General features: G+C 36.8%; 2 protein-coding genes across 5 annotated transcripts; one reads left to right on the forward strand and one right to left on the reverse strand.

Moving 5' to 3' along the window:
- Window positions 1–82: 82 nt before the first annotated feature.
- LOC116300380 (uncharacterized) lies at window positions 83–27,999 on the reverse strand. 4 transcript variants are annotated; one of them, XM_031709248.2, is made up of 33 exons: window positions 27,803–27,999; window positions 23,867–23,939; window positions 21,053–21,240; window positions 19,942–19,992; window positions 19,312–19,473; window positions 18,951–19,043; window positions 18,265–18,345; window positions 17,908–17,962; window positions 17,434–17,530; window positions 17,036–17,096; window positions 16,432–16,529; window positions 15,987–16,047; window positions 15,497–15,563; window positions 14,756–14,820; window positions 14,202–14,264; window positions 13,227–13,297; window positions 11,480–12,231; window positions 11,096–11,310; window positions 10,704–10,812; window positions 10,101–10,157; window positions 9,594–9,705; window positions 8,887–8,980; window positions 8,489–8,575; window positions 7,907–8,059; window positions 7,357–7,486; window positions 6,824–6,856; window positions 6,373–6,476; window positions 5,927–6,010; window positions 5,199–5,341; window positions 2,704–2,743; window positions 2,264–2,395; window positions 1,938–2,024; window positions 83–1,243 (listed from the first exon to the last, which is right to left on the reverse strand). In XM_031709248.2, exons 2-33 carry the CDS (start codon window positions 23,898–23,900, stop codon window positions 893–895), a joined length of 3,930 nt encoding a protein of 1,309 aa, XP_031565108.2. In that variant the 5' UTR covers window positions 23,901–23,939; window positions 27,803–27,999; the 3' UTR covers window positions 83–892. The 4 variants fall into 4 exon arrangements, with proteins under 4 accessions (XP_031565108.2, XP_031565107.2, XP_031565106.2 ...); XM_031709247.2 differs by lacking the exons at window positions 23,867–23,939; window positions 27,803–27,999 and having other exon boundaries at window positions 11,096–11,307; window positions 21,053–21,363; XM_031709246.2 differs by lacking the exons at window positions 23,867–23,939; window positions 27,803–27,999 and having other exon boundaries at window positions 21,053–21,363.
- On the forward strand, window positions 21,681–26,358 carry LOC116300383 (uncharacterized). Its single transcript, XM_031709254.2, has 2 exons — window positions 21,681–22,550; window positions 24,648–26,358. The coding sequence occupies exons 1-2, from the start codon at window positions 21,741–21,743 to the stop codon at window positions 25,701–25,703; spliced, it is 1,866 nt and encodes a 621-aa protein (XP_031565114.2). The 5' UTR covers window positions 21,681–21,740; the 3' UTR covers window positions 25,704–26,358.

Here is a 27,999-nt window from a genome sequence, read left to right on the forward strand (position 1 = left end):
TGCTAGTTGGTGCCTTGTTCAGATTAATTGCCCCCCTCCCACAAACAAGTGATTTGTTGTCCTAAATATAACAACAGCAACATCAAGCCAAACGAAACATTTTATTCTCAATACATAATTTAGCATATTGTCAAATTGAAATTACAGAAAATCAGACTAAATCTGTAATCTTTGATAAGCAAATTACAAATGTATGAGCTTACAGGGCAATTTATTCTGGGATGGAGTAGAGAAGATCATACTATGAGCTGGTTTCAAAATAGTTTCAATCAAGCCATAACTTCAACTTGATAGAAAAATGTGACATTCTTATTTTGGCAGTAATCACTTTATTGAGGAAAACTCTTTTATAAAAATTACTTAGAAAAAAGACAAGTATTTTTCCAGAGCCTTTTTGTTCATTTGAACCATGTATGAGTAAGGACATAAATAATCCCCAGGTCCATCCTCCACAAATATCCACATATCAATGTTTCATATTTCATTTCAATATATAAACCAATTCAAAATATGGCCATATTGGCTGGAATGACTAGGCTCTTGTACATGAACAGGCTTTTATGTTTTCAAGTGAACACAAGGTATAGTCAGTCCAGAACAATAGTCATTCAAATTGGTTGCCATATTTTGAATCTGTGTATGTTGGGTTTATTATTTATCGACTCCTTAAATCCATCTACCAAAAATAGTATCTTCAGCATTATATCTAGATTAATTTAACAATGCGTAGTTCCAGAAAATATCCCTACCCCACCCACAGAGGGGATTGGAATTTCCTAGAGGTGGGGGGGGGGGGGGGGTCCTTTCACAAATTCCCTCTGTGGTGGGGGTATGGATATTTTCTGGGACTGCACAATATATTATCCAATTGTATATTCATTATTATGGCGTTCTATGATGAACTTGTCCTCTTAGTATAAAATTCAAATGATTCTTTCCATGCCTTGGCTTCCTCTGCATCAGAAGCTCTCAAACTCCAGTCTCGTTCTTCAGTTTTAATAAGAATAATAGTTGGGTCTTGACTGTCTATACTCACAGGACACCCGCGCAAATAAATTGTATTAATAATTTTTCCATCGGATTTCTTATAGTAGTGTAAGTGCCCGCCTTCTCCAAGTTCAAAGTATCGATTGTCCCACTTGGGTGCTTTGTGCTTGCCACCACTTAATTTGTCCAGGTAGCCTTGTTTGGTTGGTCTAGGGGTTGGTTTGCGATCAGGTGATGGAGACTGTTTGACACTGAGCTGTAAAGACAACAGAAAAAAGTCAATAGACTTTGTACATTAAGTGCAAACTGTCACTATCCACAAAAAATACATGTTTTACATAACTAGCACTAACTTGGACTAAATAGCACTGACAAAACAATAGACCTTACACTATTTTATACTATTTAGTAAAAAATGAATTTAGTAGTGCTTTATTGATTATATGCTTGCATGCCAACTGGGGAAGGGGGACTCATATATATACATAGGGTGAAGATGCTCATTGGAAATTCTAAAAGGTAGTTTTGTGCAGGTGGCTGTGGCAACTAATGATTTTTACCCCTAAATTGTACCAATTGTCTTGTCTATGATCTAAGTGATCTAATATCCTGAATTACGAATGCCATTTTGGCTGTCCATATCTAATCTCAGGTATCTGAGATTACCTGAAAAACCTAGAACCTTAAGAGGTACCACTACTCTCTGGTGGTCCTTTTAGATTTGTGACACCCAAACGTACCAAATTGAAGATCTGGAATCCTTAAAATGTACAATGAGCTTCCAAGCCATTTTCCAATAATCAGACTCCCCCTTCCCCCCCTAGGGAGGCTTGAATCTATATGTGTGCTATGCCAATTCCATTTGCTCCTTGAAATCCTAGTCTAATGCTGACAAATTTGGTTGAACAAACGTCTAGTTCTATTGTTTTCTTTTGTTCTCATATTTTTACCTTTTTGTGTAGAACCTTTGGAGAGTTTATCTGTGCTGGCTTTAATTCAGGCAGGGCACTGGGACTTTCATCTTCTGTTGTGGTGCTCTAGAAAGAAAAATCAGATGGAAATGTTATGGCACCCTTTAGAAAATGACCACTTGCTATGCGCAGCAACCTCTAATAAGCAGCCACTGGATAGAGCAACAACCTAACCACCACTTACTCTGCCCAGCAATCTCCAATAAGCAGCCACTGGATAGGGCAACCATCTTTAGAAAGTGATCATCACCAAATATCACTCATCATAGTATTAATTTATCTGATTTATAGAGCATTTTACTTACAATTGAGCCATTTTTTGAGGCTTTTTCTTGACCATCTACTTCATTTGATGAGGACTTGGTGTGGTCAACTGTATCAAATGAAGAGCCTGTGGTTCCACCACTACTTGCTTCAGCTGTGGTGGCAGATGCTTCCTAAAGATATACAATATTACCATTGAACACAAAAGGGCACGGCTAGGCATATTGTATCACAAACTAGCTTACTGTTAAATCACTCGTTAAATCTTTCCAAAGTTGGATAAAAACAGCTTTTTCGAAAACCCAGTAGAGTGACCAAAGTAAATCTGTGAAGCACTAATTACTAAATTACAAAATAGTGCTAGTTAAACAATAGAAAACAATGGCATTTGCATGAAATTGAATGTGCTATTTAGTATTACTAAACTTTAACGGATTTCCTGTTTCACTCTATTATAAAGACTTAGATTTGGGTTACTAACCTTCTTTGGCATTCGAGCAACACGAGCAGCGATGGCCTCACTAAAAACAGAAGGAATAAGACAGACAAACAAGAAGCTATTATATTTTTCATCATCTGTTGAAGAATGTTAGCTCATGATTGGTTCCTGCCCATAGTATATACCAGCAGAGACCATGATGTGGATGCTACGTTTTCGAAAAGCATGTGTGTAACTTATGTCATACAAACAGAAGGGTTTTGGTGAAGATGGGTTGTATGATATTGAGCACAAATAGGCGAGGTAACTTGAATCCTATTTTTACCAATTAATAAAATAAATAAATGAAAATTACTTCTTGATGCTGGGAGTCGTTGTCAAATTTCATAGCCACGCGCTAATGTTTAATGGCACACTCCACACTCACTACACCTAATGTTCCAGGGTATATTACAGACCATAGCACAAAAAAACATGATCTAACGTTAAGACCTGCATGAACTTTATTTTTGCATTAAATTGAAGCATCCATTTTATACAAATGTTTATGAATATATAGTTATTTTAATAGTTTTGAGAATATGGGAGTCATCCTATTCTGTAAGGTATATATTAAGAACTAATATTTATTTTTACCTTTACGTTTATAAGAATTACATCTCTCTTAAAGACTCATACAATTGTATCAAAGTTATTCTCTTGATTTTATCAGATATACTCTAATGAATTTTATTAGGTTTTAAGTGTTTACAGAATTAATTTAGCAATAGTTTTTGTTCATAAATTAGAAGCTTAAGTTAACTGGTATTTTACAAATACATCGGTAATATGCAAAAAAAAAAAAACGTGAAATTTGTTACATAACATTTTCTGGTCACACAGCTAATTTTGCTCACATAACCACTCCTGTCTGTGCGTAACAACTTCCAATCTTTGTTACAAACAGCTGAAAGCACTTCTACTTTGTGCAAAAAAATAAAAAGATTTTGTTGCAAGGGAGGAACTAAATTATGCAAGCAATTTCCAATATTATGTAACCCCCCTGCACACCTTAACTGGATTGGATATATCGGTTACTTGAGTTTTAAATTTAATTGATGCATATTTTCAAGTCCTCTCTCGGCGGAAATAATATTAGGTAGCTGCTCGCCCTTCCTTTGAGCACTCCGTTTTGGGGTTCCTTTGGTTTTTCGGCATAACGCATCCCCCACCCCCTTCCCCCTCAGGAACGTGTAGCAGTTGAAGGAGAAACCAGTCTAGACTAAAGCAATCTTACCAACGATTACAATATAGCAAATTCACTACTATGAAATGATGTAATTGCACGTTTGTGACCACGGCAGTCAGGTTAAAATAACTTCCACTGCAACAATCTTATTGACACCCTGAAACAATCCCTTGGCTGATCAAAGTCAGGGCACGGGGAATTCACAGATTGAATTGGAATTTAGCGCGTTAGGTTGTGCGCTCATTGAAGACCTGGAGAAATACCTCCAATCAAGGGAAAGACCTAGATAAACATTAGTTGCATGTGATGCCGAGTCAAGGATTGGAATTTGCAATCTATTGCACAACGAGTCCCTTTGTTGTATCCTAGGGAATCCCTTCCTTGCATCAAAAAGCAAAATGCCGTTTCTATTTTGCAATCTTAGAACTATCTTGCAAATTGGCAGATTGACAAGCAAAGGTTTGTTCCCGTTGTATTATCACATTTACTCCGCGCTCACCATCGCAGGGGGATGGTGAGGGATGGGGGAGCGAAAGGACATCTCTTTTCTCAACATAGTTGCACTTTTATTTTAATCCCTAAACTCGTGTCAAAACTAGGTTTGGACTACAGTAGGAGAGAGGATTTGAAATGTGCATGCATTTACACCCATTTTCATTATGTGACCCAGATATAGCATTAGGAAGTCTAGTTGTCTTGGTTCCTGTCTTCCACCAATTATACTCCTTATAAGTATTATGAGTTTTTTTGATTGACAGAAGCTAAATATAGACTTCAGTTTACTCGGTCTGTCATTATGAAAAGGGTTATGAAAATTATTAGGAGTTATTAGACATTATTTATTGAGCACGTTTTTACAACTTTTGACTTATTTTAAGATCTTTATGAGTTATTAGTACGAATGGTATTTATCGCAGACGGTACTTCAAGTCTAAGACCCCGTCCACATTATGCGTTTTAGTATTGCGTACACGCTAAGCGTTTCATCGTAAATGCATACATTTGAAAATGCTCTCCAGTGTGGAGACATTTGAAAACGAAGGCCTATCGTTCAAGTGTGGACAGGCGAAAACGGAGGCCTTTGAAAAAGCGAATGTCATTCATTTTCTCTGTTTTTCGCATGCGCAGATGATGATATTGCATCATTTCCGATCGTATACGCGTTTTTGAACAGGCAAAAACGCTATGAGAACGCTAGTCAGTGAACGCGAAGTTTTGAATGCGTTTTTGTTGAGACGAAAACGCATAGTCAGCTGGACGTGGCCTAATACTAAGCTAAACTATTGATATTGTAACTGGAAAAACTCACTTGAGGCCATCTAATTTAATTCTCTTCTTGGCACTTGGTCCACTTTCTGCTTCATTGAGAGTCTTTTTGAATTGTGTCAGGAACGTTGTAAGTGCGGTAAATAGTTCTTCAGAATCTGTGTTTGGCGGCTCACCAAATCTTGTCTAGAGAAAGGATCATAGGCCATCATATTAGATTATCTTATTCATTATAAAATACTCGGAAATATGACGCGCGCTGATTGGCTGGCTACCGTGTTTATATCAGAGAACAGAGAAACGCTTGCGCAAAATCGTTAAAAATTATTTTATAAAAGCAATCACGATAAAACGGCTGCTTATATATGTCTCTGTACTGTGCTATAAACACTCTGAGAGCTGTAGAGCACTCGAGAAGCAAGAGAGACCCTCTGTTACGCCTTGTGTTCCTAAGCTTGCTTCTCTTGTGCTCTAAAGCTTCCATGGTGTTAATATCACAGTACAGAGACATGCGCGCGCGTTTAATATCCCTTAAATATAGCTGTATCAGTGAATGGAGCATGGTGCTGACGTCATACGCGCGCGTAGCTTGCTTTTCGTGAGAAATTTAAGAAAACAGCATTGAAAACTGGCTATGGGTTATATTTTTTATATATGAATCAAATCTTTTTTTATCATGCTCTGGTCATTAATACAGTTCTTAGGAAGCGACAGAAAGCACTCAAGAAGGGCAGAAACGAAAGAACCTAGTCACTTTAGTTCATTACTCACCAGTAGTTTGCCATAAATATACTTCATCTCTTTACATTTTTCACAGAGATCGTTTAGCTTCTCTTCATATTCTGCAGCAAACTCCTATTAGATCTTATTAAGGAATAGAAGACATGCAAAACATGAGCAGTAAAACGATACGCACTTCTAGATATCCATGTTAGTCATGCGGCAAAATAGGTGACAACCAAGACAACACCTTCTCAGTTATTGAATACAGTGCGCGGTTCTCAGTTAGTAACAGTCCGATGGAGTAAAACAAAATTTGAGCTTGACAAGGGTTATAAAAGTGCCAAATTTGACATACAGAGTCCTCAATTAACGGTAATCAAGAATAATTAGAAGGGATGACCATATTAACTATGGGACGATCACAAATATCTCGCTTTAGTTTTTGGTACTTTTGAAGGTAGAATTACAAAAAGGTTGATTTTTGAAAAGGATACATCTACATCTTTGATAAGCTTGACATCTTGTGGATCATTCCGTCTGTACTTCAAGAATAAATCCTTACTGTGTTTCATAATTTTGCCCAAGTCTTTCCTCATCACTGCAAGCAAAAGGCATTTCATACAAATGTAATTTTCCCTGTATAACTTTGCATTTAACATTCACTACAAAGCTCGAATCTTTACGAACATATTTTTACGAGCATCTTATTTTATGCATGTTATTGTGGACCATGGTCTCTTTCTGTGCTGACTTTTTGGCTTTATTTTGAACACTGGATGGGGAAAACTATTCTCTATGTCCACACATATGCTACATTTTGCATACTTTTAAAACTGTTGTGTATCTTATCGTTAACTCAATATTTTTAATGTGGCTTGTACTCTTATCAAAAAGGTTTCCTTACAGTACAGTTTGGGTTCAATAGTTGAATATATTATTCCGTACCTTCAACTTCTGCTGATAGACCTTTAATTGAAGCTGTTGAATCAAGGAAAATCTATTAGCAAAACAAATTAGATGGGTATCTTAGGAGTTAGGGGACGCTTGCCTCTCAAATCTTGGGTTCGACTTCTTCACTTGGGATCCCGTGAGTTAGGGTTGTTGAGTCTCCCTCTCTTGGTTCACCTCCCTGTACAACCCCAACATCCTAATTCCTAAATTCCAATGAATTATTTCGACGACGATACAGCAGCCATCTTGGATCGAAAGGCATTTATTGGGGCTTCCAGGGGGGCAAAACAAAACAAAGATGGCGGATATCATAAAGTTTCATTTGTTGCCTTGCTTTTATGTATAAAGGCGATATAAAGAAAAATATATCATCAAGCCTTACATTAGCTCTATATTTGCCCCCCCCCCCCCCCCCCCTGGACGCCCCATAATGCCATGCGATCCAAGATGGCCACCGTATCGTCGAAGAAGTCAAATATTGATGTCTAGGTTATGTTTAATAATTGGTTATAATAAAGAGGCCTTACCATCAGCAGCTTTTGCAATAGTTTTCAGATCGTCCAAGAACAACAGAGAATCGGGGCACGTTCTTTGAAGTTCTAGTATCAAGTACTTGAGTAATGTGTCCTTTTTATCTTTACCTCGGATATCAGCCATCTAATGAGAAAATAATAAATGAAAAAGATCATCGTATCGATTGCTAAGGCACCTTGGACAAATACAACGCTTAAAGAAGAAATAGGAAAGGTGCTAGCGCGTGTTGTTATAAAGCACGTCGGGATTGACAGAACACTAGATACGGTTTTGTTAATATCTGCATTCGCTATCACTGCACAGAGTACAGCAAGCAATTTTTTCAGGGTTCAATCTGTGAGTCAGCCGTGCCCTGACTTAGACTATCATCCTCAAGGTTGTTTCAGGGTGTCAATAATGATTTGATATTTTGATCTTATGCCTTTTTTGGCTCGATGCAATTCACTTATACACGACCATGGTCATTCGTGCCTTAGCCATGTTCTTACGCATTTACGTTATAATACAATAACCCACTAGATGCTTAGTTTTGCGGTAGGTTACCTTAGTTAATGCCGTAAGTCTAAAGCCATAAGCACCACCACGGTTCGTACCACCATTGATATAGTTTCCTATGGCCAGTACATACTCTAGAATGATCTGGAACCTTTGACTACTGTGTAACTGATGACACGCATCAAGAACATTTGTAACAGCCTAGAAAAAAAACACACATAGTTAACATATTAACGCAACGATTGATCTAGTATTGATTACTTCGTAACTGGTTTGTCAATCAAGACTTTATCATACACGAAGTAAGGTATATAAGAAACGTATGGGCAATGTAAAAATGATGTAAAGTGTCCCTCTCTCAAATACGATGCTTGTAAAACGAAAACATTGTTTGCAATTCGTGCAAAAGAATGAGATGATCTTACAATGACTATTAGCATCGTGTTTTACCTTTCTGTAAAGGACCTGTTTTCTGTGCAATTTCTTTTGCAACTTGCCTTAAGACTGAGTTGTCACGATGCGTTAAAAATGCCTTTGCCGTATGTCATTCAAGCGCAAATGATCAATAACATCGTGCGCAATGCTCATAAGGATGAGTCGTTTTTTTCGTGAAGCATTTACTATACTTACTGGAGCGAGTTCTTCATACTGACTCGGGAACTCCATAATGACCAGCAGAAGATCTAGCCTCTTGTCCAGGTCTGGTATCTCGCAAAGCTTCATTGAAAAAGACGAAAAGTAAAAGACTCAATCAAATGAAAATAGATCCATTATACAGCGTTGGGAGGCAATGTTTATTGGGTGTAATGTTTTCCCATATCAAACCATGTGTCAATCCCTAGAATATCATTTCTTTGTTTAATGGATGCCCATGAGAAGACACATAAATATATAGCCACAAGTCAAAAAAAAAGGGATTTAGGTGGAGAACATATGGTCGAAAATGGGGAATTGCCCCAAAGTTAGAGAAGTTTATTATTTGCTTATTTCTGCCTGGCACTAAATCATAATAAATTTCGGTTCCTCACCTTGATCATGAATTGATCTTCCTGCAGAAGGTTAGGAACATCCTCTTTTTTGATATTTTTGTACATCTCCTGTTCGTCAGGAGTCGGAAGAAACCTGTACAATGAGAGGTTCAGAGCATAACTCAGTAAGTTACCAAAGGTCTGTCCTAGTTCTATCGATGTAGGTCGTACTGTCCGTCGTACTGATATCAAACACTAAATCTGTGAAACAATACTAAATCTAAGTTGCACTAATTAGTAAATAAAGTGTTGTGTCTACTGTTTTCTAGTTGTTCTTGTATTGACCCCTTGCAGCATGTCGGAATGCATCTCAATTTGGAGGACATAACAATAGGTTTCCAATTCTCATGATATTGAAATTCTTTTGTTTTTTCCTCCAAATTGAACTACTTTTAAAGTCACGTGCAAGGGGTCTGTTGCTCGAAGCTCAAAATTGTGAAATATTTCCGCCATTTTCTAAGCTGGCTCAGCAACTGAAAAAAAACCTAGATGTGAAATTAAAATTCTCGCTAAGTGCCACTGCTCTACACCAATAAGACGACAGGAATTTCTCAGGTAGTTGTATGAAATATTATATCCATAGTGCTAGTTATATAGGACTGTTTCATGGATTCAGTCTATCCCAAAACACATCGAAATTACTTCATTACTAATTAAAATTATCAATATTTTTGACTGAATCAAGTGCTAATTGCTAAGAACATTACCTCTTAAGGGAAGTCACGTGATCAATTGGCAAAGCGCCTTCGTCTTCTCTGAACACACCTAATTTTTCGTCTATTTGCTTGGCAGTTAACTTAAATCCACTCAAGAATATACCTAATGAAAATAGACAAATGCAGGTGGGATTATAGCTTCACTTTCTGCTTTTAATACCATGGGATTATAGTAAGACAGGGGCCGGAAAGAACGCCATGACAACCACGGGAATATCGCATTGTATGAAAATTCACGCCATACAGCACCGTGACGTCACGAAATTGACGCCAAAATTTAAACCAATTACATCGCACGATTTTGCTTATCTCCCAATCAGAATACTCATTTGCCCGCGGCATCGTCACGGTAACGACACCGTCTCATTACAGTCATACGAACTCTGCTCAAGTATCATCCCACCCTTGAAGGGTGCTTTGGAATTCAAAATTTCAGTGTATCCGGAAATGTTAACATCTCCCCCTAAAGAATAAGAGGCATGACACGTGATCACTCACCTAAGTTATGGGCCTTTTTAGGGTCTAACAACATCTTTGTTGAAGCCTTGGAAGACACTAATGAGATAAGACAACAAAAGAATAGGCAAGTATAGCAATATGTGGTTGACAACTTTACTCTTGGTAGAGAGAGTATTTTTGAAGTGCAGTTAATTAGCGTTTAATAGCATTATATAACGATAGGAAACAATTTCATGCTAAATTGAATAAAAGGAAAACGCGTGTGCATGGTGTGTGCAGTTACGTCGGGATTGGCAGATCAGGAGAGATTCGATAGACGAAGCACGAGCGTAGTGGAGTGTTATGCCATTCCCCAAGTTACAAATTAGAATAGCCGTTAATAGTTTGGATACGAATGGCGAAAGCACGCACACGTGCTGTGTACTCTCATAAAGCACGGGCACCAACCAATCAGACAGCAACATTTATACCACTTATTATGAAGACAACTATTTTATGACATACAGTATATTTATTTTTCAGGGGTTTGTTGTGTGCGCCCATTGATTGGTATTCTCCCATCAGTTTGGTTCTAGAAAACAATGCCCATCACGCTCAAACTAGTCCATAGTGTTCATGTTTGTGGTTAAGAGACTTTCTTACCTGAGGGTAATGATTTTTCCTTTTCTTCCAAGTGAAACATCTCCTCTAGTGCTTCAAGATTGAGGTTATTAGTTCGGTCCTGCGCACCGAGCCAAAGGGACTGAGTAACCTGTAAAACAAGTTCATCGAAGCCTGTAAAACTAGCTTGTAGATGTAGATAAGTTGTGAAACGTAGCAATCGATTGTTTTATAGTAGTCTTGAAAACAATACAGACTCATTGCTACATAAACGACTTACGCACACACGGGTGTATCTAGGATTTTGGGTTTGTGCGTGTAGGGAGAGGCGTATCCCACACAAGAATGGCCAATGTTGTCTCCCGCATTTTAAAAGCACTCACACCCAATCAATCCACCCAGATTCGACCCACGCGAGCGCACCTTGCTCTTACCATTTGCAAAGGTACTTTGTTCCAGAAGAATGGCCTCAGCTTCTTCTTGGGTTTTGCTACCTTCCTGGACGGCAGTGTAGCGTCTAGAACCAAACTGCCACCTCCCATGGGGGGAGGTGGTGGTGGAGCTCCCCCGCTACCAGGTGGGGGAGGAGGTGGTGGTGGAACTCCCCCAGGGGATGATGGTGGAGGTGCGGTGATGGCTGTTTTTTCTTCTGAATTGAAATAGTTAGAAATGAGATCGAATGCATTGATTTTACAAAATAACAGCAATTATGGTTTTATTATCGTGTAATTGAGAATGGCAACTCGAAGCTTATTTTCAACCTTTTTTACTGTCCATACTCGTAAACCATGTTTTAGGTAGAAATCCCTTTGGCTTACCTTCGTCTCCATCCCCAGTAGTTGTCTGCACCTTCAGCAGCACTACTCCACTCTCTTCGATTTCCTTATACAACTCTTTCCTCTCTAGTACTGCCTTGTCTATATTCTGGCATCCCATCCCTCCTGCATCTATCTCACTATGAAGCCACTTCGCTGCATCCACTTCGAGCGTTGAATCCTGGTCAACGGCATCCGAAGTGCTTCTTTCGCCAGCTAACGTCGATTCGCTATTTGCAGGGGTATTTTTAATATTCACGTTATCATAGCAGTCTAAACGCGGATCTTGGTCTACGCCTCGGTTTGATTTAGGTTGTTGATATAACGGTGGAGAGCCTGGGCTTGAATCGGATATTCTAGGGGTCTGGGACTCGGACGTAGGTACTATGTCGACGGTCTGATAAGGCGCAACCTGGGCAGCGGTCGCGGCGTGGTAATCTCGCTGTGATGTCGAATTGGAGCCCGCTTGATCACCCAGAGGGCATTTAGGTAAGCTACTGGTTCTTTCGGATACCTTGGGGGGTGTTTTAGAGGGGGGTGCATGATATGAGGACTGGCTACCCTCAGACTGTGATTTTGGAGGTCTCGCAGGTGGTTTAGCGATTGACTCGTATCCTTCGTCTATAGGAGTGATTGACTGACTGGGTTGACCCGTCCTACTTTTAGTCGATAATTGACGAGGTAGACTTCCAGGGGGGGTTCGACTTGGGCTGTCGAGATCTTGAGTCGAGTCTGATCGGTTTTTCAACTGTCGCCTACAAGAGGAAATTCAGCCCGGTAACGACATCATTAGAACAAGTATTATAGACAAATAGATGAAGTCAACGTGCATTTTATCCAGAAAGGCCTGACAAAATATACAGAATAAGTGCAGCTCTCCTCTGAAATCTAGGACTATATAATTTACGCGCAAATGATCAGAGTATATATTCTTTTTCTATTTTTGTTTACGATGAAAGAGTTTTTCCAAATTCAAACCGCACGTTATTCCCTTGAGTATAATTTTTTCTTAACCTCTGCCATACACGGGAATGTTTATACGACCGAGAAAGTTTATCTTATTTGGCAATTGTGTTTGTTGCCAAAGAATTTTTTGAAAGTCAAAAAGTTTTGGTAAAAGGTCTTATTACAACCTTCAGATTTTATCGATAACCTGAAAAGACTCTGGACTGGTCAAAGTCAGGCCACAGTAACTGACAAATCGACTTAGTTAAACTAAGTCTTAAAAATCTCACAATTACTTACTATTTTGTGAGTTTGAAAAAAAAAAGAAATATTGAACAGTCCTTCATTAATCTTAATCTTATACACGCGAGCATTCTATAAATTCGCGTGCTAAATGCCTCCATTATATCAACGCACAGCTGCATTCCTCAACAGAACATGCGCGACAGTCTGTTGTAATGCAGAATTATTAGAATAAGAATACGAATGTACGCCGCCGAAGAATCTTTGTACGCTACCAAAAACCTCGGATCACGAAGTAAGTAAACTCTAAAGACTTACCTTATAGCATAAAGGTACATCTTAAAACATATCTAAGGAAAAGGGTAGTAAACTTCTCGTAGAATTCCGATCTCGCACATTAGACACAAAGAGAAATGTTTACTAAGCCAAGACGCGCGATTCGAGTCCAGTCTCGCTAATGAACACGTTGATGTATATGACTAGAATGTAAGACTAATTTACATGATACTAAGGGATATTATTCCCACCGGGATTTAGTGGAGCAATTCAGCAGTTCACTTACATTGTCCAGGAGAGTAGACCAGTTTTGGCTTGCGTTTCCATGTTTGAAACTATTTCTTTGACTTTTTTTACCTAAAATAAAATAATACATAAAAATTAGTTAAGGTACGGCTCTGATACTATTGAAATAATGAACTCTTTCTTTTGGGGTGTTCGTATGTGAGTCAATTTACTTCAATATGTTTTTCGCTATTTACAGAAAAGTAAACAATGTCGTCAACATTATGACATAACCCAAAGAAACAATTTAATTTTTCAAATTCGATGGATGGGATGGATAAGAGTTTTTATGGTATACACTATAATAGAACACGCGTTTTCATCGCGTGGATTAAGGAGTTGAAAACTATAATATATCCAGAGAATAAATCTTTGAGATATTCCTTCCTTTTTTGTATTCGTAGTTCTGACTCCAAAACTTTTTATTCGCAAGAGATCTATCGTTAATGTTATCAAATGTTCTCTGTTACACGTAGAAGAAGGTTCGCCACTCTTTATAATTAAGACAATAATAACAGCGACAATGTTACGCGGCTAGATGTTCGAATCAACACAACTTTAGAGAATAGATCAATGCATGTATATTTGTTCCAATGAGATCTGTGGCTACAAATACAAATAAGCTACAGACCCACGGTGCAACATCACGCGTAATGTATCAGGCAATCGATGTCATACGACACAACTTGTCGCACGCAATGTTGATTAAGAAGAAAACGATCCTACTTCGGCATCATATTTTAACAATACCTTAACATATTTTTAAAATAGTTATTGCGATTTTGAGCCGATTTTGAACCGCTAATACGGGGTTTGTCGCAAAGCGACGCCGTCAATATAAATCCTTATTGGCGACTCAAAATCGCAACAAGTTTTGTATCGCGATTCTCCAATCGAGGGGATCCCCTGAGCAGCCAATACAGGTTGATATTGGCGGGTTGATATTCGGGTCTGTACTGTATGTCCGCGCCTTTACCTGTACTGTGGCCTGTATTGGTGCATTCACTACTGTCAAGACGGACGTTAGCTGCTCTAGCTCCTATAAAAAAGAAAATAAGTTAGCGAGCAACACTGAAACGCATCTTATGCGCGGCACAAGGAAGAGGAAAGAATGATCTTAGTTTCTCCTCTTTTTTTCTTGTATTGTCTCCTTTCTTTTTTCGTCTCTTATTTTTCTCTACTTTTTTCTTCTCATGTTTAGCCTTTCCTCTTCTCTTCTCTTCCTTTCCTTCATTTCTTTTCGTTCTTTTTTTTCTTTCTTTCTTTGGCTTGTTTATAATCTTCCAAAAAAGACTAATAGTGTATGAGACCTTGAAACCATGATTGTTAACCACATTACAAATTACAGCTAGTTAGCCATGTGGAATTAAAAAAACCGTAGTTTATATACTAGATGCGTGTGGCTCTTCTCTTTTTAGATGCTTTCATGCTTCAAGCATCTAGGACCAGAAAATACCTGAAAAACGTCACCTTAAGCAACACTTATAGAATCTTCTTAAAATTGAAAGGTGAGGTCCAAGGGCAACTTACTCTTTGCAGCGTTTTGACCATATCTTTGATGTATTGCTCTTGTTCTTGTACTGAACTTGCAAAAACTGCAAGACAAACCAGAGCATTATACAAGCTATGCTCAATCAATTGGCAACACCTTTTCAACTCATCTTCCTCGCATGATTCAATTCGTTCAGGCTGGGTTAGTTCTCTAGGCTTCTTCATCGAGTATATAATCTTTTTACTTTTGTTCTTATATACTTAAGCATTGCGCAGTTTGGTGAGTTTGGGAATTTTTAGACATAACATTTTTTTCGCGGAAAAAATTAATGAACTTAAAGAACTTCCGCGCATGCGCGCATCATTTGAAAACAAACAATCAGATCGACTGATTGGGCTTGCGCGCGCTTCTGCAACTGCAAAGTGAAATTCGTAGCGCGTGGCACTAAGCGCGCACGTGCTCAAAAGGACTCAGCTGTGACGACACACAAGGCGCGCGCGAGCACCAACATCTAAAGCCATGCGCGCGCGATATAAGCAAGATAGAAAAAACGTCACAAATAGACCATTTTTCACATCTCAAGACAACACGATGGAAAATACATTTTTTGGAAAGAGGCTCGTTTCCAAAGTCCTTGCTTGCCACAAAAATTCGCTCAAAAAATTGGAAATTTCACATCAATTTTTGAGGTAGTCTGCACATTTACGATATTTACGAAAATAAGGCAATCTTTAGCGATGTTTTTTAAACTAGTTTTGAAGTATGGACAATAGACGTACCTTGGTCTTGAAGCATTGATGAATTACGTGATCTACGAGCTGAAACCTGAGACCCTTCTTCGATTGCCTTCAATGTAAAAGACAGTATACCGTCATGTGATGGCCCGTCCTCCTTCCCTCCTTCCCTCGTTCTTTCCTTCCTTCCCTCCTTCCTTCCTTCCTTCCCTCCTTCCTTCCTTCCTTCCCTCCTTCCTTCCTTCCCTCCCTCCCTCCTTCCTTCCCTCCCTCCTTCCTTTCTTTCTTCCTTCCTTCCCACCCTCCCTCCCTCCTTCCTCCCTTTTTTCTACCTTTCTATTTCTTCATTTCCTCTCTTTTTCCTCTCTTTTTCTTTTTTTTATGAATGGTCTGTCCTTCCTTCTTTACTTCCTTCCTTCCTTTATTTATTCTTTCTTTCTATCTCTCTCCCTATTTATTCACTCATTCTTTCTCTCTTTTTTATTAGCTGTCAAACAAAAACCATAATCAAGAGGTGCTCTTAACATTGACTCACCGTAATCCATTCGTCTCTTTCTCTCGTCTCAGCATGAGTATCTTTAGCTACCACACGGAAACTATAGCAAAAATATACTGTTAAATTAAAAAACATGAATGATTGTCTGTTGATATTGTGCATAGCATACAAAAGATATGTTCAACCAATAACAATACCAGAACAAAGCACCATTACAGTCACTTTACTTCATACCCTGGATTTTTTAGAGTTATTATACTGTAATTAGCTCTAATAATGGCCACACAAAAAACATTTGACACTAAACATTTCACACATTTATAAATAACCATATTACCCTATATTTATTTTAAATTGATTCTAAAAGAATTAATGTGTCTGTAATAGGACTATAGTTCTAGTTTCTAGTGGCGTTACTTATGTCACCATCTATTTGTTCTTCGGTGCATTGTTTCTGTACATTATGGATACCATGGAAACTAACCTATACTCTTTCTTGCTTGTGGTGACGATGAAACCATTGTGCTCAACCTTCTTAACATCAGCTTGCCCTGGACCAAGTTTGATGATGTTCAAAGCAGGCTTGAAAATAAATCAGAAATATTAGGTTCGTCTTTTTCTGTGTTTTGTTTTGTTTTTTTTTTTGTTTTGTTTTGTTTTACTGTTAAACAAGGCCTTTTTTTTCCAACAAGACAGAACTTTACTTGACACACTTACTAAATTCATTCTCAATTGAAATGCATAAGAAATAGGTTTCTCATTACAGTATATGTTTCATTATGATATGAAAAAAATCCTCATTTATTTATTACAGTTATATATAGTATATATTCCAACACCAAACTAACATCCAAGGCCAATAGTCTATTACTTTTGTTACTATTACATGTCTACCCCACTTATTTAAAGGCATTATATAACTTACTTAACTTTCTTAAGTACACATAACTTTTTATTAGATGATAAACTTACTTACATTTTACTATCATTTATGCTTTAAACACTGATGCAGCTCAAACTACAGGTTATTAACTAGTCTTCTATTATAGCTCTATACTAGTTTCGAAATCGCAAAGAGACAAGGTTACCTGATTTTCTTCACCTATCTTGAAGTACGATAGCTCCCCTGACTGTACACGCAGCCATCGTCTATAATATCACACAAGAAATAGGAAAAATAGATTAAAACTTAATGAAGAAATAGATGAAAAGAGAATAGGGAAATCAAGGGATGGAAGAGAAAAGGAAGTAAATAAAATAAAATAAAATAAAAGACAAGGGAGAAAAAGGAGTGAAAAGGAAAGAAAGGGAGAGAAGAGGATATGTAAGAGGATGCAAAAAAGGAAAGGAGAGAAAAGGAGAAGAAAAAGATGAAAAAGAAAGGAAAAGGGAGAAGAGGAGAGGAAAAGAAAGAACATGGAAAGGAACATTCTGAAAGGCAAGAAAAGAAGAAAACAAAAAAAAGGAAAAAAGAAGCTCTTTCAACCTGGGCCACATCATAAATGCTGCACTGTGTCCCTTCTTCTCAACTTGTCCTTCCTTGATGACTAGCTTATCAACAAAAACAGGAGCCTCAAATACACCTAAAAATGATTAATAAACAAATAAGCCTTGTTGATAAGTAAATTAAAATGACCAAAAAGATGAGCCTTACATGTTCAAATTTCTTTGCATAGTTAAGAAAATACCATAAGCTCAATTAAAAAAAAACTAGGCAATAAGCTAAATAATTTTTCATATAACAGAACTTATACATAAAGTGAAACAATAAGAATGAGGGCAATAACCTAGAACAACCTGTGCTGCAGCAAAGGGGATTTTATAATGTTCAATTCCTAAAGGGGAGAGGAAAAACAGAGAACCAAGAGAAACCCTCAAAGCACAGGAGAGAACTGTGGCTGCATATACAGTAATGCAGAGATAACTCTTTATTTGTTAAATAATACAAGTTCATACTCACCGTCTGCTTCATCTCCCTTGTTTTGATGTGTTATGGATTCCAATAATGTACAGATCTGTGGATATACGCATGAGGAAGGAAGTCAATGAAGGGAAATGTTCGCAAGAAGCAGCTAATAAAGGCACAGTAAGAGACTGCACAGTAAGACACTGGCTGTCCAATGACCGGATATGATGACTGGCCAAATTCGACTGATAAACATGTTACAAGTTAATATGACTGGTCGTAAGGACTGGCCTAAGAGAGTTTTGGCCAGGCATTGTCTGTTGTTTGGCAGTCATTTTTAGCCCTAGTTTTACAAGAGGAAAGAGGGAGTGTAGACAGAGGGCAAGGTGCGCTTGTGTCTTTAATTGTTACCTTGTTCTTTTCCTCAGTAGTGTCTGCATCCAGCTCATAATCATGATAATCTTCAAAATATATATAAAACCTAACACCATCCTGGGGGGAAAAATCATTACAACCCAGTTAAAACATCAGCTAATAATAATTCATATGAAAGTTTTATTATGACAACATTATTTAGTATACAGTACGTATATGAACACTACAATACATGAAGAGTCATCCATGCATTGCTAATGTCTCTAAATTCTTGATCCTAAGTAGGTATGCAAACAGCTGAATGAATATCATTAAATTATCTTGCCATCCTTCATAGAAGGCCAAAAACTGCATCCATGTATATAGTTGCCTATTGAAAACTTGCAATACATGAACAAATTAACCAAGCCATACAGGTAAACAAGCTAAAAACAAGAGCTTTGCTCTCACTTCTAAACTGTTTGCACATCACTTGCCAACTGTGACCTCTTTTACGATTTTTCAGCATGATAGTAAACATAATGGCTAATTTTCTCCCTATTAAACTATTAACACAAGGACATTATTTTGTGCAATTTAAAACAAAATAAATCAATAACTTTTGTACTACCTCTTGTTTAGAGGTCAAGTGCCCTTGAATTTTGATTTTAAATCATAGTAGTGCAAGTAGAACTTGCATGAATCCTGTTAGATTTTATGCAATTTTAATTGGATACACTTACTTCACTATCAAAGCCTCTAATTTGTGAGAACTCAAATTTTTTCCCTCTGCTTCCTTTCTGGATGGTACACAAGACCTTTTCTTGAAAGTCAAACTAGAACAAATACAAAACAGAAGATCTGTAAGCAATATATTTTTGTCAATAAAAAAGTATTTTAAAAATAGTTAAACCCACATTCAAGATTCTTTATTAATACAAATATAGAAAAAACTAGCTGATTTATATTAAATATTTTGGAGCATTGGATCTTCAATTACATTACACTAACTTTAGTGTTACCTTACAATCTTGTGCCAACAAAATTATTCATGTTTCTGGCAAGCTACACCACGTTACAGAACAGACAAAACATTTCACAGACCTGTAAAATTCTCCGTGAACATGAAGCTCTGTTCTTTGTGTACTTGTAAACTCCAAAGTTGAAAATTGTCTCTTCTCCAACTACATCATTGTAACTTGAACTGCTGCTAACTCCAAGTTCCTCTGCTTGTTTCATGGCTTCTGCAATACTCATCCGACCCTCCTTTGACAAGAATGGAAAACAAGGAAATAACAATACATTAGCCATGGTCTAGCTAGCAGTATTATATATATATTGCATAATTAATGTCTAGTATTAATATAAATTTGTTGATTTATCTCTTGGTATCAGGATGAGCCAATCTTCATGATTACAGGTCAAATGTTTCACCTATTACTTATTAGGTCAACCATGAATAAAAGATATCAGTTGCATTAACATGAATCAATCCAGCAAGTAAAGGCATGACTTCTCAGGCTCTAAGCTGTAAAACCATGTTCACAAAAAAAATTATAAAATATTTTTGGCATAAAATATATGAATTATTTATATGACCCTAAATGACAATTTTATAGCACTCATTTTACCTAAACTGATAAATAGCTATTGATAATACTGATAGATAAATATAATTTTACAAAACAAACTAAAGTGTATAAGCCAGCTATAGATATCAATAAACTTATTTACCTTGACTGAGTTGAGCAGGTTGATCCTTTCTGCATCCCCCTCCTTTTGGTCCTGTTGTAAAACAAATGCATGTAAAGCCAGTAACAATCTCAAAAGCTAACTTACGTAAGAACTTAAAGCCTTCCATATTTATAGTGTATGACACATAATCTTTTACCTCATCATATATATAATAGAATTTTGCTCCTGAAGGCATATTTAAAATCCACTGTGTTTAACAGCGTTGAGTCCAACGACTTAGTGTTACGATTGCAAATGTAACATGTCTATGTGCATGACTACCAATAAGCTAATGTATCATATATCACACTAGCTCTAGGATTACTGATCTACTATTTAAACATCACAGGAAGTGGTTGAACAGGAAGTATGATTTCATAGGCATCAAGTTCTGAGTGTAAAATAAAGGTCCTTTAATCCAATGGTTCTAAAAGGATTACTAGATTATTCATTAAATGGAACAAGAATTTGCAGATAATTATTCATATTGCATACATGTACATACAGGAACTGACTATATCATTTAAAATTGAGTCAGTGATGGCTGTAGTATACTTGGTATAGTAACACCATATGATGAGATTTTCTATATTGCATGTATTGCAAGATATCTTAATATGTTATGTCAATAATAAGTTAATAAATTTAAAATGACAACCATACTTGTAATGTTGTTGAATATTGCATAGGTGCATGTTGGTGCATATTATTTGCATGAGAAAACTAATTATAAATGAAGAATTTAAAACCCTTATCATTTTTGCATACAGTATACTTATTCTCGAAGGCTTATAAGATAAATACGAGTAGTTAAAAGGCGTGAGATGTACAATATCTATTACAGATATTCAAGTCAAACCGGAAATCGTGGTTACGACGTGTGTCCGAAACTAAATCAAGGTTCAAAATAATGAATGAAAAAAGTAGTAATACGTGAAAAAAATATAAAATATATTGAATAAGAGACTTGGATAGATAGTCAACAGATGTTTAGCCTAATCTTAAAATATAATACTAGTTGATGTAGAAGATGGTCTTTGGTCTTTAGTTTACAAAAAAGCTTCACGGATCAACAACTTCGGACCCTCTTCTATAATACAGACTAACTTACCTGCCATCTCAATGTGTCGATCTCTTCACCAAACGACTCCTGTCCTTTTAGTATCTCTATACTCTTGTGTTTCTTCTTGGTGTGCCTTAGAGATCCAAAAAACGACTTCTTCTTTTGCAGGGAGCCAAAGCTGGCTGTGGAACTTGCAATCTCTTCATCCAAAGTGTTGGAGCTTTGATGATGTTTTCCTGGGGAATTTTTGGGCGATTCATTATTTTTCGAGTTAGGACTTAATTTCTCACTCATGCTGAGCCTATTTTTTATATTACTGGTGCGATCGATTCTTTAAACGTGATTAAAAGTGGGAGGTCAAAGCTTATTTATAAGTGTGATTTTATCATGTGGCAATAGAATAGACACTAGCATTGTGGGTACAAAATATCCCCTCTGGGGTACCCAAGGGATCCAAATCAGCTGATTGACAAATAATAAATAGTCGATAAATCATTAGCAGAAAAAACTTCTTTGGAATTTTAGAGATATGAATAATTTATCTAAGTAGTTACTAGGAATTTATGTTGGTTAAATTCAGAAGGTTTTTTTAAAAAGTTTATCTCGTGACAGCTGAAAATCAAACTAACTCACCCCCACCCCTTTAAGTTTAATTTTAATGTTTTCAAAATGGCGGTCGTTGGAAGAAATCCGCTAACTAGAGGGATTTTCCTGTTTACCTGATGAGATTTGTAGCATGATATTCAGCTACTTACACCCGATAGACGATAACTTATTGAGACTAGCATCTGTGTGTCGAAGATGGAGGGATATTATCTACAACACACCGTTATTATGGCAGACTGTTTCGACCAACCCTTTTGGATCAAAACGTCTTTCAAACGCTTTGTTTTCGAGACAAGAAAACGAGCAATACGAGCTAGAAATGGCTCTTAAAGTTGTCAAGATACTTCGTCGTTTCGGTCAATTCATCCTACGTATTAAAACTAAGTGCATCAGAGAGGAAAGCTTAAAAAGTGCCTCCATATTTAGTGTTCTTGGAGAGTTAAAGTATCTCAAGGCCATTAAAATTGATCTTCCCTGCGAAAGTGAATTTCTCTCGTCTTTGTCAACCAGCTCTCTTTTGGAGGAATTTTCAGCAAGAGGTGTGTGGTTCAGGCCTCATGAAAGGCACTTTACTCGAATTCCTGAGGAAATTCTTCTCAAGTTTGCTGACCACTTTCCTAATCTACGCAAGCTAGAACTTTGTGACTGTTATTTATCATTTGAATCTATGGTTTTAGCATTGGTAAAATTAAAACATTTGACTGAAATAAAAATCAAGTTCCGACTAGAGGGGGGTTATTGTAATCCTGGTGTGGACAGTGCTTTTATTCGGACGTATCGGCGTGTGGAGGCAGGAAAGTTCTTGACAAGTTTGGCAAAATCAGAATTTGCAAACAAAGTTACTGTCATTAACCTGGAGGATGTGCTACTGAATGGAAAAGAAATCAAAACTTTTATGAAGTGTTTTACGTCACTGAGGAAGTTCAAACTAGAAACCTTTGTAAGTACTGCTGTGGTAGAATCATTATTGTATTCTTTTATTCACAGATTAGTGGACTAGCTATTACAAACACTACATTCTGATATTCTTTATATGGTGATGCAAGTCTTTTTATGAAAACCCCCTAGCTGAGAACCAGAAATTGAAGCAATGACATCTGAAGTTTCGCAAAATGGACCCCTTAAATTTGGGTGTAATGTTTCCCATTTCAGACTACATGGAAATCAAGGATAATGTAGGAGTACTGTAGTGCACACCTCTCACATCTGGGGTCTCAGGCTTTGATTCCTAGACTTGTAAACAAAACTTTTTACACACTAAAAACTTTAATAATCCCAGTGGTTGTTTCAGGGTTTGATTAAGTATTTGATATCATTCCTTTAGGGATAAGATTCTTTGTCCCAGATCATTCACAGGGACCACTTTTTCCCTTTACCACACTAGTCTCTTATATTTTCCAATCTTAGCCCCCCCCCCCTCCCCCCCCTCCCCCCCCCCCCCCCCCCACCCCAACTTTTTCGGGTGGACCTCAGTCTTTGATTCATATTAATATCACTTTACCATTACTGGAAAGAAATATACTCAAGGGAATGAGACATGGTTTGAAGTGGTAAACATTACTTCCTGTTGGTAATGGGTCCCAAAAAATATCAAGTCAAAATTTGAAGTTATTGTGTACTGTGCGTCAAATCAACTCACTCCCCTCCTTTTAGCAATGTCAGTGAGAGAATTTCGTTATTAGGGAGCATTTATTATTTATGGAGGTTTGGAGGGCGGCAGCCATTTTCGCTGGTAATAATTGGTGTCTATTGAAAGTCTGTAGTTTTGGGGGAGGGAGAGGTAACTCAAAAATATGTTATGTTTGAGGGGGCACCCAAAAAATATTATTCCAGAATATAAAATCTCCAAAGCCACCCCCAATTCCATAAATGCTCCCTAAAACTAATGGCCAGACAACAGGGCCAGCCAAAATTGATTCTTGTCCAGCTAGCACCTCTTAGGCAGGTCCTTGTTGCTGGTCACATGTTAATTGGTCTGATATGGTTGGTCACCAGATGTGTCTAGCCATTGCCTCCCACCATAGAGTTTTCAGATCCTCCCTACCCCCGGAAATTCTAATTTTTTTCTTCCATGCAAACTCTGTAATTTTGTTCTATCTCTGACCCCCTTCCCCTATACCCCTCGAAATTTCCAAATTCCAAAGTGGCGTGTGTGTGTGTGTTTGGGAGGGGGGGGGGGGGGGAGCGGGAAGGGGTAGGAGTATGGATAATTTTTGGAACTACACATGAGCAGCCATTATTTATCTTAAGTCTCACCTATTTCTTTATGATGAGAATGGGGAATCCCCATGATTTTACCACGTTACTCAGTTTGGCTGCCACCACAATACTGAAATTAAGATTGTGAACATTAACTCACTATGCAGTAAAATCATTCCTAATTACTTTAAATGTATTTCAAGTTCTTTTTCTTCTCTCTTCCTTTGAGAAATCAAGGGTGGTGCAATATTGCAATCACCTCTCATCTCTGGGGTCTCAGGTTTGATTTCTTGACTGGTGATCACATTAGACTAGAGTTTGTTATATCTCTCCTTTTATTAAAGAGTTTATCTGAGTTTCCAGTTTTCATCCTTCAACAGAACCTAACATGCTAAATTTAAATTGAATCTGCCTTTGATCAGCTAGAGGTTGTTTCAAGTTCGCAACCAGTATCCGGTCAAATTGCCCACAGACCAACTCACCCATGCCAACTTGTCCATGGATAAAATTATGTGATAGCCTATGACCAATATGACACTGAAGTTATAATCAAAAGACAACTTTGTCTATGGCAAAGTAGGTCCATGGGCATGTCGACCATAACTCAGGATTCAGTAGAGTTTTTTAACAATATTTTATACTTTTTTACTTCGTTTAAGGGCTGAACATCTGAAACATCACTAGAGTTTCAACCCAATTACTGCTAAATTTATGCTAAATAGGATAACATAATCTAAAATAATTATAATGCAAGTGAATTACTCTTTTGTTCTAATTTGATTGACTCAAAATTTTCTAGAATTTTATATTAATGCTTTCATGTCATTTTTCTTTTCAGATTGAAGACATGTTTGACTCAACCAGTATTGATATTGAATCAAGCTCACTCCAAGAACTGAAGCTCTGGGACGTTGCCAACATCAGATCAGTCAGCATGGTGCTTCCAAACCTCAAAAAGCTGTTCATCTCAGACCTCCATCTTGATTCTTTGCATATTTGTGTGCCCAACTTAGAGAATCTTCTATTGGGACCATTAAGGTCTTTTGATGAACACCTAGATGTTTTTAGTTTAGAGACTGGGAGTCTGTCTACTCTTGAAGTGACAGATATTGGACAGCAAAATAGCATTAACATGGACACACTTGTCTCATTGCTGAAAAAGAACCCTAAACTGAAACATCTTATCATTGAAGCAGGTTTTACAACTAATTTAACTCTGACTCGAGAACTTTGCCCTTCCTTGGCTGTGCTGACAATAACAGGGTCAGTAAGTAACATCAGAGCATCGGGTGACAGTTTGCAGAGACTAGAAGTCAGTGGAGATTGTACTGATTTGGAAAATGATGCAAGAAGGACAGTCTACTTGAGCGCTAAAGAATGTGACTTAGTTGATGTCTGTCGGATGCCTAACCTTGGCTTGATGTACCTAGATTGTCCTAAACTGAACCTGGTTTTTATCAGCGATTGTGCTTACAGATTTACCAAATCCTCATCATTAACTACCATGATCTTATCCGAGGGTACAACAGTACAAACTTTGAGCATTGACAATATTTGCTCTTTCAACATACGTAGTATGGGAAAAAACAAAATTGGCAGACTTAAGGTTCAAAATTGCTCACTGAAGAGTTTTCTGCCAATTGAGCTAGAACTTAGGTCATTAGAAATTACAAAATGTGTGAATCTAAGGACTTTGAATTTAACTAGCATCTCGCTAGAAGAGATTGCCATAACAGGATGTAGTTCTCTGGAAAGTGTTTATCTGAACTGCCCTGCTCTCTGGAGATTAAAAATTGATGATGATTGTGCACTAACTAAGGGAGAAAATTTTCTTTACATGTTACAAGAAATTAAGAGCAATTGTCCAAATGTGGAAATTGTCCATCAAGCTTAAATCTAATTATTACTAACTATTTATTTAATTGAATAGACCTCATTAGTATGGGCATAATGTTTTCCCATTTCAGACCATATGCCTTTCCCTTAAGATTCTTTGTTTAAGTCATATACATATTCATGTGTCTTCTCATGTACAACTGTTAAATAAAGCGATGGAACTCTAGGAAATGACAAGTGGTCTGAAATGGGAAACGTCCTTGAGCTTAAGAGGTTTATCGTCCTTCCCTGTGGAGGCTAAATCTAGCTGCATCTTTCCATTCTATCCCATTTGTAGTATTAAGCTTGCTATCAAGAATTATTAAGAATAATTATGAGCTACCATTTTAAGGTATTTTTGGATTTCATAGCTAATGTTGAAGCTAATTAAAGGTTTATCTTTGTCTTTTTTTAAAAAAGCAACCAACATGGTAACCAAGCCTTTTGTTATACTTGTCTAATTTTCAAAAATGTTGTAATACATGTATTATTATTGCTATTGCTTACAAGATATATATTAGGTAAAAGGTCAAAAAATTAGAATCATTAAATGAACATACATACATGTGATATCCATGCATTCATAAAAAAATCATAATAATTTTTTATTTCCAGTGTTAATGTACAATATATATATTTTAACTCAAAGAAAAACATTCTTAGTTATTTTTTAACTGCTTTTTTAAAATTGAATTGTAATTTCTTTTAATATTCTCTCATTATTTACTGAAACGAAAAATCAAGCATTAAATTTCGAACTTGCTCAGAAGCAATGCTTTGTGTTGCTTTTATTATTGTTGTTGTTGTTGCTGCTGCTGCTGCTGCTGTTGTGGTGTTCAATAACCAAGCAGGGTTGTTTGATCAGGCTTAACTATCAATGGGATTTGACTATCAATATATCATTCAGTTTACTGGAAAATGGGAAATAAAATCAACCACATGGGATTTCTCTAAGGTTCATCAGTAGGACCGATTTAGGTCAATAGAAATGGGAAACAATCAACAACACGGGATTACTCCCAGGTTCACCACTAGGACTGATATTACTGTCACTGGAAATGGTAAATATAATCAACGACACAGGATTACTCCAAGGTTCATCACTAGGACTGATATTTAGGTCATTGGAAATGGGAAATAGAATTGCCAGTATCAGAATTCTCCAAGGTTCATTACTAGGACTGAAGTTTGGCTATGAGAATCCAACCCAACCAAAACAAACAAAATTACATTGCGAATTTCGTAAGGTAATGAAATAGAAAACTGCAATAGAAGTGGAAAGTATGCTTTTTAATAGCATATAAATACTTTATTTATAAATATTCTTAACTTTCTGAATTCTGTTTATTTAATAATTTCACGAATGAATGTGTTTTACTTTCTTATAACTATGTTATAATACATTAGCTCTAACGAGACCGCTACACACGAAAAAAAATGGATGGTACTTTTAGCAACCGCAGATAAGAACGTCATTATAAGTCGTAAAAATGTCAATACTAAGTGACAAGACAAAGTTTCGAATCTTTAGAAATTTAATCCTTGTTTATTGCATTAGTAAAAGAATCGACCAATGATATACTCGTCGTGATACATGAACAATGAAACAACATAAAAGATTTTGAAAGCAATTCTTAATAATTGCAGTGTTTGTATCATTTAAGAGGTTCGATTTGTTCCTTCATCTTTTAAACAAACGGGAAGTATAATCTGAAACCTACCTTACATTCAGTTTCTTTCTGCGTGTTAAAGTAAAGTATTGGTCTCAATATTTTCCACGTATTTCAATATGAACACTTCGTAGCTCGTTTTAATGCTAAATACTTATATTTTTTTAATATATTGCCTAAATTTAAAAAAGAAAAGTAGTGCTGGAACTTTATAGAGAATATATTTAGGAAGGAAGATCAACGAAAGCCATTCCAATGTCATGCAAGATTTTGATTATTGAAAATGGTCTAAAAACATTTTACATAAAAACTATTTAAACGTTTAAAAAAATCATGTGCCATTTTTTGAAAACCTTTTATATACGTTTACTATGATTTTCTGTTTTTAACTTCAAGTATGTAGTAAAATAATAATCATAACTAAGAATTAATGTTTATTGATATTTACCTCAATGGCTGTTGCAATTCTGGATAACGACGATAAACGCAGTCTATTTTTGTCCCTTGATAAAATTCCTTATTGAACAATCCATTAATCTTTCAATCGTACCATTTGTTCCTTAATTTTACGCTAAAATCTTCATGTAAGGCAATCTTTCAGTGGGTTTTTACGAACACAGAATTGATCTGGTTTCGAGTGATGAA

This window comes from Actinia tenebrosa, unplaced genomic scaffold (assembly GCF_029948245.1).
Source record: "Actinia tenebrosa isolate PJP-AT-01 unplaced genomic scaffold, QUT_ActTen_1.0 PGA_scaffold2__45_contigs__length_23673736, whole genome shotgun sequence".
Taxonomy (NCBI): domain Eukaryota; kingdom Metazoa; phylum Cnidaria; class Anthozoa; order Actiniaria; family Actiniidae; genus Actinia; species Actinia tenebrosa.